Source organism: Pristiophorus japonicus, chromosome 1 (assembly GCF_044704955.1).
Source record: "Pristiophorus japonicus isolate sPriJap1 chromosome 1, sPriJap1.hap1, whole genome shotgun sequence".
Classification (NCBI taxonomy): domain Eukaryota; kingdom Metazoa; phylum Chordata; class Chondrichthyes; family Pristiophoridae; genus Pristiophorus; species Pristiophorus japonicus.
Genome location: NC_091977.1, coordinates 71,340,600 through 71,357,116, shown reverse-complemented (window position 1 = coordinate 71,357,116; position 16,517 = coordinate 71,340,600). Strand labels below are relative to the sequence as shown.

The 16,517-nt window shown below is 47.0% G+C and overlaps 1 protein-coding gene across 3 annotated transcripts in view; it reads right to left on the bottom strand.

The window, feature by feature from the left end:
- Nucleotides 1-16,517, bottom strand: part of focad (focadhesin) — a 343,322-nt gene that overhangs the window by 95,477 nt on the left and 231,328 nt on the right. For all 3 annotated transcript variants that reach the window (XM_070881054.1, XM_070881035.1, XM_070881044.1), the window contains 3 exons: nucleotides 10,799-11,037; nucleotides 9,491-9,580; nucleotides 6,771-6,918 (listed from right to left, as the gene is read on the bottom strand). In XM_070881054.1, coding sequence (XP_070737155.1) covers nucleotides 6,771-6,918; nucleotides 9,491-9,580; nucleotides 10,799-11,037 — 477 coding nt within the window. The remainder of the gene's footprint in view (nucleotides 1-6,770; nucleotides 6,919-9,490; nucleotides 9,581-10,798; nucleotides 11,038-16,517) is intronic.

Genomic DNA, 16,517 nt, shown 5'->3' with positions numbered 1-16,517 from the left:
TGTCGACCAATTTCAGCCCCAAAATCTGCTGCTTTGTGGTCTTTCAAATTGCAGGTATCCGGCTCCAACGGCACAAGGGTGGTGGAATGGAACCCCCATATCCCAAGCTCAAGGCTGGACATCCTGTTCAAACTTGCAGGAACGTGTAATGTATATTGATGCAGCAGGTTGTTGGCACCTGCAAGGACACTTCAGCGATGACTACCAAAATGCAGCGCCAGAAGCAAAGCGGCCTACTGCTGTTCCACCATAAATGACATTTGTTGTCGGGAAATTATTAGTGTCTATAATTAAGGATAGTGTGACTGAGCACCTTGAAAATTTTCAGCTGATTAGGGAGCGAGGATGGATTCGTGAAAGGGGAGGTCATGCCTGACAGATCTCATTGAATTTTTTGAAGAGGTGACTAAAGTCGTGGACAGGGGAATGTCTATGGATGTTATGTGTATGGACTTCCAGAACCTTCTAAACTCCAGTGAATACAGGCCCAGTTGATCCAGTCTTTCTTCATATGTCAGTCCCGCCATCCCGGGAATCAGTCTGGTGAACCTTCGCTGCACTCCCTCAATAGCAAGAACGTCCTTCCTCAGATGAGGAGACCAAAACTGAACACAATATTCCAGGTGAGGCCTCACCAAGGCCCTGTACAACTGCAGTAAGACCTCCCTGCTCCGATACTAAAATCCCCTCGCTATGAAGGCCAACATACCATTTGCCTTCTTCACCGTCTGCTGTACCTGCATGCCTACTTTCAATGACTGATGTACCATGATACTCAGGTCTCGTTGCACCTCCCCTTTTCCTAATCTGCCACCATTCAGATAATATTCTGCCTTCCTGTTTTTGCCCCCAAAATGGATAACCTCACATTTATCCTGCATCTGCCATGCATTTGCCCACTCACCTAACCTGTCCAAGTCACCCTGCAGCTTCTTAGCATCCTCCTCATAGCTCACATAGCCATCCAGCTTAGTGTCATCTGCAAACTTGGAGATATTACACTCAATTCCTTCATCTAAATCATTGATGTATATTGTAAATAGCTGGGGTCCCAGCATTGAGCCCTGCGGCACCTCACGAGTTACTGCCTGCCATTCTGAAAAGGACCCGTTTATCCTGACTCTCTGCTTCCTGTCTGCCAACCAGTTCTCGATCCACGTCAATACATTACCCCCAATACCATGTGCTTTAATTTTGCACAGCAATCTCTTGTGTGGGACCTTGTCAAAAGCCTTTTGAAAGCCCAAATACACCACATCCACTGGTTCTCCCTTGTCCACTCTACTAGTTACATTCTCAAAAAATTCTGGAAGATTTGTCAAGCATGATTTCCCTTTCATAAATCCATGCTGACATGGACCGATCCGGTCACTGCTTTCCAAATGCGCTGCTATTTCATCTTTAATAATTGATTCCAACATTTTCCCCACGACTGATGTCAGGCTATAATTCCCCGTTTTCTCTCTCCCTCCTTTCTTAAAATGTGGTGTTACATTAGCTACCCTCCAGTCCATAAGAACTGATCCAGAGTCGATAGACTGTTGGAAAATGATCACCAATGTATCCACTATTTCTAGGGCCACTTCCATAAGTACTCTGGGATGCAGACTATCAGGCCCTTCTATCAGCCTTCAATCCCATCAATTTCCCTAACACAGGCCCTAAGTTTCCACATGATTTGCTCCTGATTTTTAGGAGCAACTGGTGTAGAACGGAGTATCTTAGAAATCGGAATTCTCGTCATTTAGTTTGCTCCAGTTCTAGTCAGTTAGAACAGTTTCACTTTGGAACAGAATTTTTTTTTCAAAAGGGGGCGTGTCCGGCCACTTCCGCCTGTTTGAAAACTTACTCCAAACTAACTTAAGAATGGAGTAAGTGAAGATTTTTGTACGCTCGAAAAAACCTTGTCTACACTTTAGAAAATCAGGCGTAGGTTACAAATCAGGCGTAGGGAATGGGGGAGGGGGGTTTAAAGGGAAGTTTACAAACATTAAACACTTCAGTTTTACAAATAAAGAGCCATCATCAATAATAAATACATCAATAAATCAATCAAAAAAAATTAATAAGAAATAATTTTTTTTTTTTAAATCAATAAATAAAACATTTTCTACTTACCGACTGCAGCACCGGGAGCCCTCCAACAGCATGCTGGGATGCCCCCCTCAGTGTGTCTCTGTCAGTGTCTCTATCTGTCTGTCAGTGTCTGTGTTTCTGACAGCGAGGGGAGGGGGGTACAGGGACAGGGGGGTAGAGGGAGAGGGGGGAGCAGAGGGAGGGAAGGGATGGGGGAGAAGGGGGAGGGATGGGGGAGAAGGGGGAGGGATGGGGAAGAAGGGGGAGGGAATGGGGAAGAAGGGGGAGGAATGGGGAAGAAGGGGGAGGAATGGGGAAGAAGGGGGAGGAATGGGGAAGAAGGGGGAGGAATGGGGAGGAAGGGGGAGGAATGGGGAAGAAGGGGATAAAGGGGAGAAGGGGGATAAAGGGGAGAAGGGGGAGAAAGGAGATTGGGGGGGGGGAGGAGATTGGGGGGGGAAGGAGATTGGGGGGGGGAAGGAGATTGGGGGGGGGAAGGAGATTGGGGGGGGAAGGAGATTGGGGGGGGAAGGAGATTGGGGGGGGGGAAGGAGATTGGGGGGGGGGGAAGGAGATTGGGGGGGGGGGGAAGGAGATTGGGGGGGGGGGAAAGGAGATTGGGGGGGGAGGAGATTGGAGGGGGGGAGATTGGGGGGGGGGAGATTGGGGGGGGAGGAGATTGGGGGGGGGGAGGAGATTGGGGGGGGGGAGGAGATTGGGGGGGGGGAGGAGATTGGGGGGGGGGAGGAGATTGGGGGGGGGAGGAGATTGGGGGGGGGAGGAGATTGGGGGGGGGGAGGAGATTGGGGGGGGAGGAGATTGGGGGGGGGGGAGGAGATTGGGGGGGGGGGAGGAGATTGGGGGGGGGAGGAGATTGGGGGGGGGGAGGAGATTGGGGGGGGGGAGGAGATTGGGGGGGGGGGGAGGAGATTGGGGGGGAAGGAAGGAGATTGGGGGGGAAGGAAGGAGATTGGGGGGGAAGGAAGGAGATTGGGGGGGAAGGAAGGAGATTGGGGGGGAAGGAAGGAGATTGGGGGGGAAGGAAGGAGATTGGGGGGAAGGAAGGAGATTGGGGGGGAAGGAGATTGGGGGGGAAGGAGATTGGGGGGGGGGGGGAAGGGGATTGGGGATGGGAAGGAGATTGGGGGGGGGTGGGGGGGGGGGAAGGAGAAGGGGGAGGGAGGCTGAACGGGCCGGGCCCGAGACTTCGGGCTGGGCCCGTCCCCAGCACCAGATTTACAGGTAGGTGGCGTTGGGTCGGGTCGGGGGGGGGTGGTGGGAGGGAGTTCAGTTCGGTTCGGTTTGGGGGAAGGGAGGGAGAGGGAGGTCAGATCGGATCTAGTCTGGGGGCCGGTGGGGTGGGGGGGGGGGGAGCGGGTGTCGGGTCCGGTCCGGAGGCGGGAAGCGGGAGTCGGGTCGGGAGGAAGCAGGAGCTGGCTGTGGGAGGAGCCTTATTCACTCAGCCCCAGTGAGGCCATTCGGCCAGGGCTAGGGGCTGCGTGCTTCGGGCCCCTCCCACACAGTTTCGGGCACCTGGAGCTACTGCACTTGTAGCGCGCATGTGCAGAGGTCCCGGCACTGTTTTCGGCGCAGGGACCTGGCTCCGCCCCCTACAGCTCCTGCTGCGCTGCGCCGAGGGCGAGAGGACCTGCAGGGAGGTGGAGAATCTGGAGGGTTTTTTTAGGCGCACTTTGTGGCGCGAAAAACGGGCGTCCAGGTCGGGACTGCGCCGTTCTAGGCGCGGCTCGAAACTTGGGCGCACAATTTCATGACTAATAAGGATTTCCTTCAGTTCCTCCTTCTCACTAGACCCTCGGTCCCCTAGTATTTCTAGAAGGTTATTTGCGTCTTCCTTCATGAAGACAGAACCCAAATATTTGTTCAATTGGTCTGCCATTTCTTTGTTCCCCATTATAAATTCACCTGATTCTGACTGCAAGGGACCTACGTTTGTCTTCACTAATCTATTGAAGCTTTTGCAGTCAGTTTTTATGTTCCCAGCAAGTTTACTCTCATACGCTATTTTCCCCCTCTCAATTAAACCTTTTTTCCTCCTCTGCTGAATTCTAAATTTCTCCCAGTCCTCAGGTTTGCTGCTTTTTTTGGCCAATTTATATGCCTCTTCCTTGGATTTAACACTATCCTTAATTTCCCTCGTTAGCCACAGTTGAGCCACCTGGCCCATTTTATTTTTACTCCAGACAGGGATGTTCAATTGTTGAAGTTCATCCATGTGATCTTTAAATGTTTGCCATTGCCTATCCACCGTCAACCTTTTAAGTATAATTCGTCAGTCTATTCTAGCCAATTCACGTCTCATACCATCGAAGTTACCTTTTCCTAAGTTCAGGACCCCAGTCTCTGAAATTAACTGTGTCACTCTCCATCTTAATAAAGAATTCTACCATATTATGGTCACTCTTCCCCAAGGGGCCTCGCACAACAAGATTACTAATTAATCCTTTCTCATTACACATCACCCAGTCTAGGATGGCCAGCCCGCTAATTGGTTCCTTGACATATTGGTCTAGAAAACCATCCCTAATACACTCCAGGAAATCCTCCTCCACCGTATTGCTACCAGTTTAGTTAGCCCAATCTATATGTAGATTAAAGTCACCCATGATAACTGCTGTACCTTTATTGCACACATCCCGTATTTCTTGTTTGATGCTGTCCCCAATCTCACTACTACTGTTTGGTGGTCTGTACACAACTCCCGCTAACGTTTTCTGCCCTTAGGTTTTCCGCAGCTCTATCCATATAGATTCCACATTATCCAAGCTAATGTCCTTCCTTACTATTGCGTTAATTTACTCTTAAACCAGCAACGCGACCCCACCTCCTTTTCCTTTCTGTCTATCCTTCCTAAATGTTGAATACCCCTGGATGTTGAGTTCCCAGCCTTGGTCACCCTGGAGCCATGTCTCCGTAATCCCAATTATACCATATTCGTTAATAGCTGCCTGCGCAGTTAATTTGTCCATCTTATTACGAATACTCCTCACATTGAGGCAGAGCCTTCAGGCTTGTCTTTTTCACACACTTTGCCCCTTTAGAATTTTGCAGTCATGTGGCCCTTCTTGATTTTTGCTTTGGGTTTCTCTGCCCTCCACTTTTACTTTTACTTCTTTCTATCTTTTGTTTCTGCCCCCATTCTACTTCCCTCTGTCTCCCTGCATAGATTCCCATCACCCTGCCATATTAGTTTAACCCCTCCCCAACAGCACTAGCAAACACTCTCCTTCGGACATTGGTTCCGGTCCTGCCCAGGTGCAGACCGTCCGGTTTATACTGGACCCACCTCCCCCAGAACTGGTTCCAATGTCTCAGGAATTTAAATCCCTCCCTCTTGCACCATTCCTCAAGCCACATATTCATCTTAGCTATCCTGCAATTCCTACTCTGACTAGCACGTGGCACTGGTTGCAATCCTGAGATTACTACCTTTGAGGTCCTACTTTTTAATTTAAACTCCTAGCTCCCTAAATTCAGCTTGTAGGACCTCATCCCGTTTTTTACCTATATCGTCGATACTTATATGCACCACGACAACTGACTGTTCACCATCCCCCTCCAAAATGGTCCTGCAGCCGCTCCAAGACATCCTTGACCCTTGCACCAGGAGGCAACATACCATCCTGGAGTCTCGATTGCGGCCACAAAAACGTCTATCTATTTCCCTTAAAATAGAATCCCCTACCACTATAGCTCTCCCACTCTTTTTCCTGCCCTCCTGTGCAGCAGAGCCACCCACAGTGCCATGAACTTGGCTGCAGCTGCCCTTCCCTGGTGAGTCATCCCCCCCCCACAACAGCACCCAAGGTGGTGTATCTGTTTTGGAGGGGGATGACGGCAGGGTACCCCTGCACTACCTTCCTTCCACTGCTCTGCCTGATGGTCACCCATTCTCTATCTACCTGAGTAACCTTTAGCTGCGGTGTGACCAACTCACTAAAAGTGCTATTCACTACATCCTCAGCATCACGGATGCTCCAGAGTGAATCCATGTTCAGCTCCAGTGCCGCAATGCTGTCTGTCAGGAGCTGTAGCAGGATGCACTTCCTGCACATGTAGTCGTCAGGGACACTGGAAGCGTCCCTGATTTCCCACATAGCATAGGAGGAGCATGACACGGGCTCTCTTGCCTTGACTTAATCCTTAATTAATTTAATTTGGCAACAATGTCAAAGGTTATCTACTAATAAAGGAAAAGAAAAAGAAGAAAAACTACTCACCAATCCTAAGTGTCCTCAAGGCTCTTCTTGAGTCAAAGAAATGTTATAAAAATCTTTGGCTCCAAAGGGAAACATCTGCAGAGACTAATCCAGGTTGCATTACCTTTGTCTCTACTGGGACCTCAGTGTAACGCGCGCCCCTTCTCAGCGTAACGCACAACAGCCTGCAAGAGTTCAGCTGTAGCTTCATAAGGGCATACAGGGTAGCCCAGGTACTTCCCCAATATGCCTCCTTGATGGGGGTGGGGAGGTTGCATTCTCCCTCACCATCAGAAAATGGCTTCTGGCAAGAAATGGAGCAGAATTCTGGGCCTGGACCAGGATTTTAGGCGCTGATTTATTAGAGGTTTATCTGCTTCAGTTCAGTTGCAATATTGGTAAAATGTACATGATACTGTAAAGGTTGAAACAATTCTTCCTCCTGTACATAAACACAATACTTTTGAACTATCCTACCTCTTGCAGTACCCTGCTCTGAGTCACACTTTCATCCAAGCTGCTACAGAGTTTACCAAGGGTGACAGAAACATGCACACGGGATTCTGTTTGGCTGCTGTGACTCATGAGGGACAGAACCAGGCCCACTCCCAGGATGCATCCTGTACTGCAAAAATAAAAAACAACACACATCATTAAAATCATCACTGGAGCCTGAGAGACTGTTTATTCTCCACCCTCTGCATGGCTGACATTGATTGTTCCATATAACAGAAATTACTATTGACAGGCTATAAAACTAAAGTTAGGAATTACTATATTTAATTAACCCTTTCATGCAGCATATTATATTGCCAAGTGGGTATCCTGTTCCCAGGACAGATGATCATTAAGTAACTTTACACAAATTTTTCACAGCAAAACGAAGATGGATGTAGGGACTGGATTAGCAGATCAGTGGAGCAGAAGTCATACACGAAGTGTACTCCTGAGTATCATTAGATGAGGGGGAGGAATAATTATTCTGCCTTCAGGTTTATGAATCCTTGTAAACAAGATACTGCTCGTCAGCACTAAGTGTTTTGAGCCCAGGTGTAATGGTTAACATTATGGAAAAGAAAACAAAGTGAAGTTCACATTCTGAAATGTAAAGCTCCACAAATTTCAAGCCATTCAGACTACATGCTCAGGTGATGACGTAGCAGCAATAATCCTGTTAAAATCTCTAATTTAGACTGTTAGCAAAGACTTTGGAAACTCCTAATAGGCACACGCTGCTAAATCTGCAGCACTGGCAGGGTTACCATTTCCCCTGTAACTGAGTAAGAAGATAACAACATAAGAATTAGGAACAGGAGTAGGCTATACGGCCCTTCGAGCCTGCACCGCCATTTAATAAAATCATGGCTGATCTTCGACCTCAACTCCAGTTTCCTGCCCGATCCCCATATCCCTTGATTCCCCTAGAGTCCAAAAATCTATCTGTCTCAGCCTTGAATATACTCAATGGCTCAGCATCCACAGTCCTTTCAGGTAAAGAATTCCAAAGATTCATAACCCACTGAGTGAAGAAATTCCTCTTCATCTCAGTCTTAAATGCCGACCCATTATTCTGAGACTATGCCCTGTAGTTCTAGATTCAATGAGTGCTGCTGGTAACAAGTTGCCCCATGACCTCTGAGGAGAAGGACAATCAATAAAAGGGGAGGGGAGAGGGGGGGGGGGGGGAAAACGAGGGGTTGTTTCAGTTGCATTATTGATCCACTACCTGCTTTTCCCCTTTTTTAAATTTGGCGCAATCACTAGCAGGCATGAGGCAAACAGAAGGCTGATCTTGTATCCCTGATCAGTTAGCTTGACCATGGCTCGACATTCCACACTCTGTGCGACAATGTTCGATGTGCATAATATAAGAACTTTGGCTTAGAAATTTGTCTCGGGAGGTGGCGCAAAATAGACGGTGTCGGATCTGTTGCCCGTTATACACAGCGCCTGATATTCACTCCATTGCAGTCAATAGTACTGATGATCAGGCGCTGTGTTTAACAGGCGGCCAATCCAATAATGCCCACTTTGCACCACTGCCCGAGACGAATTTCTAAACCAATGTCTTTTTAATTACTTTTCAAAAGATAAATAGATTCTACTCGCTGCACAAGTGACATTACCTGAAACTTGTTCAGTGGCAGCCAACATAGCCACTACAGTACATAAACATGAGACTACAATTTTTAGTATCGCCAGCAACAAGAAAATTGCTGATAAATACCACCTGTCAGAGATAAAATTATGCATCCAATTTCCACTTTACATAATTGGGGAATAGATTGATTTAGATTAGGGACTTATTTGCTGAATGCATTTTCAAGAGAGAAGCATGGTTTGAAATGGTTGTCTCCACACTGAGTTGGCAGGATGTGCAAACAAAGAAATCTAAGGGGCTGAAATTGCCCCTTTGAATAGGCGCCAACCTCTCGGGGCGTAATGGCGGTTTTTCCAGGGGGAAGGGCCACCTGGGAAATTGCACGCTGACCCCTCACCGTCCTGTGCCAACCCCTTTATGCCCATGGGGGACATTGTCCCATGGGCCATGAGGCTGGCTCGGATGGATGTCAACACTAGCCTCGCAGGTCGCGCAGTTGGCGGACATCTGCCACCAGGGTGCCCCTTAAAGGGGAGGCCTTTAGCACCCCGGTCCGCCATTTTTATTTGTCGGCCATCTCTTGCGTGGGCCCAACAATGGCGGCCCTCTTGTCAACCAGGCCACCATTATGCAGCCCTACACTCCATTTTGAGTGCCAGGCTGCCGGCTCGGTTGATCATGCCCCTGGTAGCCCAGTGGCGGCCACCAAAAGGTCTGCAGAGTGCGCAGCGACCCTCCCCTTTAATTGAAGCGGAGGGGCCTTGTAGCATGTTAGCATCTGTGTCACGTTGGCCTGCTCCTCACGCCGCTGGATTCAGTGCTGCTCTAACGGCCCAGGAGCACCCATCAAAGGAAGCAGAGCTCCGGAGACAGCGCTCCACTTCCTTTGAGGGACACACGGCCCAATTCCGCGTCGGGGCCAGGACGTCCCAGCAGGTTACCGCCCCCGAATGGGACGAAGGTCAATTTCCAGTCCTAATTGTTATGAATTTACCTTTTAAAGAATTTATTTGTCTATCTAACATGTTCATTATCAGTTACTGATTCTAAGACCATAACTTAAGTTAAATTTTTAAAAAAACTAATCAAACCATACTTGTATTCCAAGCTTGTATCAAAGCAACATTTCTCCAGTGCATCGAGGGACTTCATGAGCAGCAAATTCATCTTCTGCCCTGAGACATCACTGCACAAAAGATGAGAGAAGATATTAAATAGACATACATCACCTATGCTCAAGAACTGATTTTGTATATTCTGTAAATTCAAGCATGAAATAGTTTGAAATAGTGCATGCTGTGCTCGTAAACCCCAATTGGGCCTAGATAAATTTTGACGGGGCGGGAGGGATGAGAAGCACTCGGAATTCAAAATCAACTCTAATTCTAAATGGTAGCTATTGCATACATGACTTCTGTTTCACCTAAAGTTCCAGAACATTAATGCATTATTGAATACTTTGCCTGCAATACTCCCATAGGGGAAAGTCCATTACAGAAATGTTGTATATTTAAGATGCTAATTTCCTGACGATCTTGAACACTACAATTTTAAAGATTTATTTTATCTGTATTTTCCCAGTTACAATAGCAATCACGTGTTTTTGATCGTCACTTCTCTTTCTGTTAGCGTTAAAAACTAATTAAACTAAGAATGATGTTTTAATTTGAAATTACAATAACTTCAAAGAGCACCAAGTAATAGCTCCGCTGATATTATTAAATCTTTCCACCTAATTGTAGCTCAAAGGACACAAGAGTGGGTAAGCAGTTCTCACTCCTACATCAGATTGTCATGATTAAAGACACAGCTGTACTGAAGAGTGATGAACTATCGAACATCCTGTCAATCCTCCCCATTCTCACCTGGAATCCTTTGACAAGAAGAAACTTATTTTCTTTCTCTATTCCATCCCGCCCATAAAATAAAATCAGTGATTCATACTTTATAAAGACTGCTCTAATTCAACATTTCATTAAGATCTCTTTCTTTGGCTCAGCATCCATGTTTGTCTGTTTACACCGCTGTTAATTCACACTTTTTTCTACATTAAAGGTGCTATATAAATGCAAGTTGAAAGGAGTGCCTTAACTCACCATACAATTTTTCATTGCACTCTAAGGGTATTTGTCTCTGATGGCCCCATTTTAAAATTGGGAACTAAACAGAATGAGGAACAGCCAAAGCAAAACGATGCCACCGCTCCGCTGTGGCAGAAGGCTCGAGTAGACCAATGTACCCTGCCGCTAGACTGTCATACCAACAACATTTTAGAAAAAAATACTTCCTTATTTACAATCAGTCCTCTTGCACAACAAAGCTCTTGGTGAACCACCGCCAATTCTGGAACATTGTATGCCCTTGTGAATGCCGGAAAGAGTGAGTGTATTTCTTCAATAGTTACCTCATACGTTCCTCATATAAGCGGGACAGGAACATTCCCATGGCCAGCCCTGTGTGAAACTGAACAGCCTGAGACTCATCAGCATTTGGTTTTCCCGGTAAACCCGCAGTGAGAATGCTCAGGACCTCCTCAATGCTCTCTTTGCGTGATGTGATAAAAACAGGAACAAGGAGCGTCAAAGCAGTAGCAGCACAGGAGCGAGCGATGGCACTGGCCGTGTTCTCTCCAGAGTAAGATTTCTGTGAAAGCCATGAAATAATATTGGTGATTCATGCATTAACGACTGCTCTTTCCATCATTTGATTGAGTTAAGATCTCCTTCCTTGCTTGGTGGCCATTTTTGTCTGATTACGCCTCTGTGCAGAGCCTTGGGTGTTTTTTTTGCACGAAAAGCATTATATAAACTTTACAGCCAATGAAGTACATTTTGAAATGTAGTCACTGTTGTAATGCAGGAAATGTGATAGCCAAATTGCACACAGCAAGCTCGCACAAAGTGCAATGTGATAATGACCAGATAATCTGTTTCAGTGATGTTGATTGAGGGATAAATATTGGCCAGGACATCGGGGAATAACTCCCCTGCTCTTCTTCAAAGTAGTGCCATGGGATATTTTATGTCCATCTGAGAGCAGACGGGGCCTCGGTTCAAGATTTCATCTGAAAGACAGCACCTCCGACAGTGCAGCACTCCCTCAAGTACTGCATTGGAGAGTCAAGCTAGATTTTTGTGCTCAAGTCTCTGGAGTGGGAAGCTGAGACATCGGCCATCAGATGCTGCATCGATGGTTGGGTCGGCAAGTGTGAATGGACTTGTCCACCACTTATATGCTCGAAAGGATGGACACCACGCTTTAATCAAACTCTGTGCCAGGTTGGTGCTGGACTCCTCCGTGCTCCTTGACATTGCATGCAGGTTTTCTGGCAGGCTACCCAATGTACCAAGCATTCTTCTGTAGCCCGTACCATCGAAATGCTCATCTGAGTCCTTGACAGCAGAACTCATGTGTGACCTTGCCCTCCGGCAAACAGGCACCTGCACTACCCTTGTCCCCTGCCCATTCATGCCCAGTGTCTCACCACGTGCAGATCCTGCCTCGAAGGTATCTTCGAAGTGTGTGGGAAGTGCATCCGCCTGCAGCTCTTGACGGACCGCATTGCGGCGCTGGAGCTGCGGGTGGATTTACTCTGGAGCATCCATGATGCTGAGAATGACATGAATAGCACGTTTAGTGAGTTGGCCTTACTGCAGGCAAACAGTGCACAGTCAGATAGGGAATGGGTGACTAACAGGAAGAGCAGTGCAAAGAAGGTAGTGCAGGGGTCCCCCGCGGTCATCCCCCTGCAAAACAGATACACTGCTTTGGGTACTGTTGGGGGGGGGATGACTCATCAGGGGAGGGCAGCAGCAGCCAAGTTCATGGCACCATGGGTGGCTCTGCTGCACAGGAGAGCAGGAAAAAAGAGTGGGAGAGCTATAGTGATAGGGGATTTAATTGCAAGGGGAATAGAGAGACGTTTCTGCAGCCGCAACCGAGACTCCAGGATGGTATGTTGCCTCCCTGGTGCAAGAGTCAAGGATGTCTCGGAGCGGGTGCAGGACATTCTGGAAAGGGAGGGTGAACAGCCAGTTGTCGTGGTGCATATAGGTACCAACGATATCGGTAAAAAACGGGATGAGGTCCTACGAGACGAATTTAGAGAGCTAGGAACTAAATCAAGAAGTAGGACCTCAAAAGTAGTAATCTCAAGATTGCTACCAGTGCCACGTGCTAGTCAGAGTAGGAATCGCAGGATAGCTCAGATGAATACGTGCTTGAGGAGTGGTGCAGAAGGGAGGGATTCAAATTCCTGGGACATTGGAACCGGTTCTGGGGGAGGTGGGACCAGGACAAAGTGGACGATCTTCACCTGGGCAGGACCGGAACCAATGTCCTAGGTGGAGTATTTGCTAGTGCTGTTGGGAAGGAGTTAAACTAATACAGCAGGGGGATGGGAACCTATGCAGGAAGATAGAGGGAAGTAGAATGGGGGCAGAAGCAAAAGATAGAAAGAAGAAGGGTAAAAGTGGAGGGCAGAGAAACCCAAGGCAAAAAACAAAAAGGGCCACGTTACAGCAAAATTCTAAAGGGGCAAAATGTATTAGAAAGACAAGCCTGAAGGCTCTGTGCCTCAATGCGAGGAGTATTCGGAATAAGGTGGACTAATTAACTGCGCAGATAGCAGTTAACGGGTATGATGTAACTGGCATCATGGAGACATGGCTCCAGGGTGACCAAGGCTGGGAACTCAACATCCAGGGGTATTCAACACTTAGGAAGGATAGACAGAAAAGAAAAGGAGGTGGGATGGCATTGCTGGTTAAAGAGGAAATTAATGCAATAGTAAGAAAGGACATTAGCTTGGATAATGTGGAATCGGTTTGGGTGGAGCTACGGAATACCAAGGGGCAGAAAACGCAAGTGGGAGTTGTGTACAGACCACCAAACAGTAGTAGTAAGGTTGGGGACAGCATCAATCAAGAAATTAGGGGTGCATGCAATAAAGGTACAGCAGTTATCATGGGTGACTTTAATCTACATATTGACTGGGCTAACCAAACTGGTAGCAATACGGTGGTGGAGGATTTCCTGGAGTGTATTAGGGATGGTTTTCTTGACCAATATGTTGAGGAACCAACTCGAGGGCAGGCCATCCTAGACTGGGTGATGTGTAATAAGAAAGGACTAATTAGCAATCTTGTTGTGCGAGGCCCCTTGGGGAATAGTGACCATAACATTGGTAGAATTCTTTAAGATGGAGAGTGACACAGTTAATTCACAAACTAGGTTCCTGAACGTAAGGAAAGGTAACTTCGATGGTTTGAGACATGATCTGGCTAGAATAGACTGGCAAATGATACTTAAAGGGTTGACGGTGGATAGGCAATGGCAAACATTTAAAGATCACATGGATGAACTTCAGCAATTGTACATCCTTGTCTGGAGTAAAAATAAAACGGGGAAGGTAGCTCAACCTTGGCTAACAAGGGAAATTGTGTTAAATCCAAGCAAGAGGCATATAAATTGGCCAGAAAAAGCAGCAAACCTGAGGACTTGGTGAAATTTAGAATTCAACAGAGGAGGACAAAGGGTTTAATTAAGAGAGGGAAAATAGAGTACGAGAAGAAGCTTGCTGGGAACATAAAAACTGACTGCAAAAGCTTCTTGTGAAGAGAAAAAGATTAGTGAAGACAAACGTAGGTCCCTTGCAGTCGGATTCAGGTGAATTTATAATGGGGAACAAAGAAATGGCAGACTAATTGAACAAATACTTTGGTTCTGTCTTCATGAAGGAAGATACAAATAACCTTCTGGAAGTACTAGGGGACCGAGGGTCTAGTGAGGAGGAGGAACTGAAGGATATCCTTATTAGACAGGAAATTGCGTTCGGGAAATTGATGGGAATGAAGGCCGATAAATCCCCGGGGCTTAATAGTCTGCATCCCAGAAGTAGCCCTAGAAATAGTGGATGCATTGGTGATCATTTTCCAGCAGTCTATCGACTCTGGATCAGTTTCTATGAACTGGAGGGTAGATAATGTAACACCACTTTTTAAAAAGGGAGGGAGAGAGAAAGCGGGTAATTATCGACCGGTTAGCCTGACATGAGTAGTGGGGAAAACGTTGGAATCAATTATTAAGGATGAAACAGCAGCACATTTGGAAAGCTTGGATCAGTTCCTATGGACTGGAGGGTAGCTAATGTAACGCTACTTTTTAAAAAAGGATGGAGAGAGAAAACAGGGAATTATAGACCGGTTAGCCTGACATTGATAGTGGGGGAAAATGTTGGAATCAATTATTAAAGATGAAATAGCAGCGCATTTGGAAAGCAGTGACAGGATCGGTCCAAGTCAGCATGGATTTATGAAGGGGAAATCATGCTCGACAAATCTTCTGGAATTTTTTGAGGATGTAACTAGTAGAGTGGACAAGGGACAACCAGTCGATGTGGTGTATTTGGACTTTCAAAAGGCTTTTGACAAGGTCCCACACAAAAGATTGGTGTGCAAAATAAAAGCACATGGTATTGGGGGTAATATACTGACGTGGATAGAGAACTGGTTGACAGACAGGAAGCAGAGAGTCGGGATAAATGTGTCCTTTTCCGAATGGCAGGCAGTGACTAGTGGAGTGCCGCAGGGCTCAGTGCTGGGATCCCAGCTCTTTACAATATACATCAATGATTTAAATGAAAGAATTAATATCTCCAATATCTGCAGATATTGGGTGGCGGTGTGAGCTGTGATGAGGATGCTAAGAGGCTGCAGGGTGACTTGGACAGGTTAGGTGAGTGGGCAAATGCATGGCAGATGCAGTATAATGTGGATAAATGTGAGGTTATCCACTTTGGGGGCAAAAACGCGAAGACAGAATATTATGTGAATGGCGGCAGATTAGGAAAAGGGGAGGTGCAACAAGACCTGGGTGTCATGGTTCATCAGTCATTGAAAGTTGGCATGCAGGTACAGCAGGCGACGAAGGTGGCAAATAGTATGTTGGCCTTCATAGCTAGGGGATTTGAGTACAGGAGCAGGGAGATCTTACTGCAGTTGTACAGGGCCTTACTATTGAAGGAGTGCAGCGAAGGTTCACAAGACTGATTCACAGGATGGCTGGTCTGTCATATGAGGAGAGACTGGATCAACTGGGCCTTTATACATTGGAGTTTAGAAGGATGAGAGGGGATCTCATAGAAACATGTAAGATTCTGATGGGACGGGACAGGTTAGATGCGGGTAGAATGTTCCCGATGTTGGGGAAGTCCAGAACCAGGGGACACAGGATAAGGGGTAGGCCATTTAGGGTTGAGATGAGGAGAAACTTCTTCACTCAGAGAGTCGTTAACCTGTGGAATTCCCTGCCGCAGAGAGTTGTTGATGCCAGTTCATTGGATATATTCAAGAGGGAGTTAGATATGGCTCTTACGGTTAAGGGGATCAAGGGGTATGGAGAGAAAGCAGGAAACGGGCACTGAGAAATGATCATCCATGTTGTTATTGAATGGTGGTGCAGGCTCGAAGGGCCGAATGGCTGACTCCTGCACTTATTTTCTATGTTTCTATGTTTCTAAATTACAGTGTCAGTACCTGAGCTGGTGGCTGTGAAAGTGAAATTGAGTAATGGTACTGCGTTTTCATCATGACTGCCTAGTTCCTGTTCCACCACTGATTGGCCAGGGTTGGTTCTTGGGTAACTGAAAGGAGAAAGTGTTGCGGTGTCGGGGTGGTAGCAAGGTAAATAAGAGATGCATGCTTAAACCATCTGCAGCTTTTAAATTAAAAGAAATTGTGGGATGAGGGTGAACTGGGATGCGAAATTGACAATTAGGTATGAGGACAACGTGATTTTCAATGGTTTTAGCCTCGCCGCTGGCAATGGCCGTTCCAATGATGGCAAGCACCGTATCCTCCATCGGGATAAGGTCATGCAGCCGTGCCTGTCCCTCACCGGTTAGCTCCTCCTGTCTCCAATTATGCACCAACTTCTCCTGCAAGAGAAAGGCAAGTGTGTCACTGAGTGCAATGTGTTCGGGTGATGTGTCTGTCATGGTTGAATAGCTGACAGTGCGTGCAAGCTGTGAGATGTGGGTGAGTTTTGCAGCAGTGGTAAGTATGTGAAGGTGAAGTGAAGCAATGAATGTGATGTATGTGTCTTGATTGCTAGAGATTGTTGGT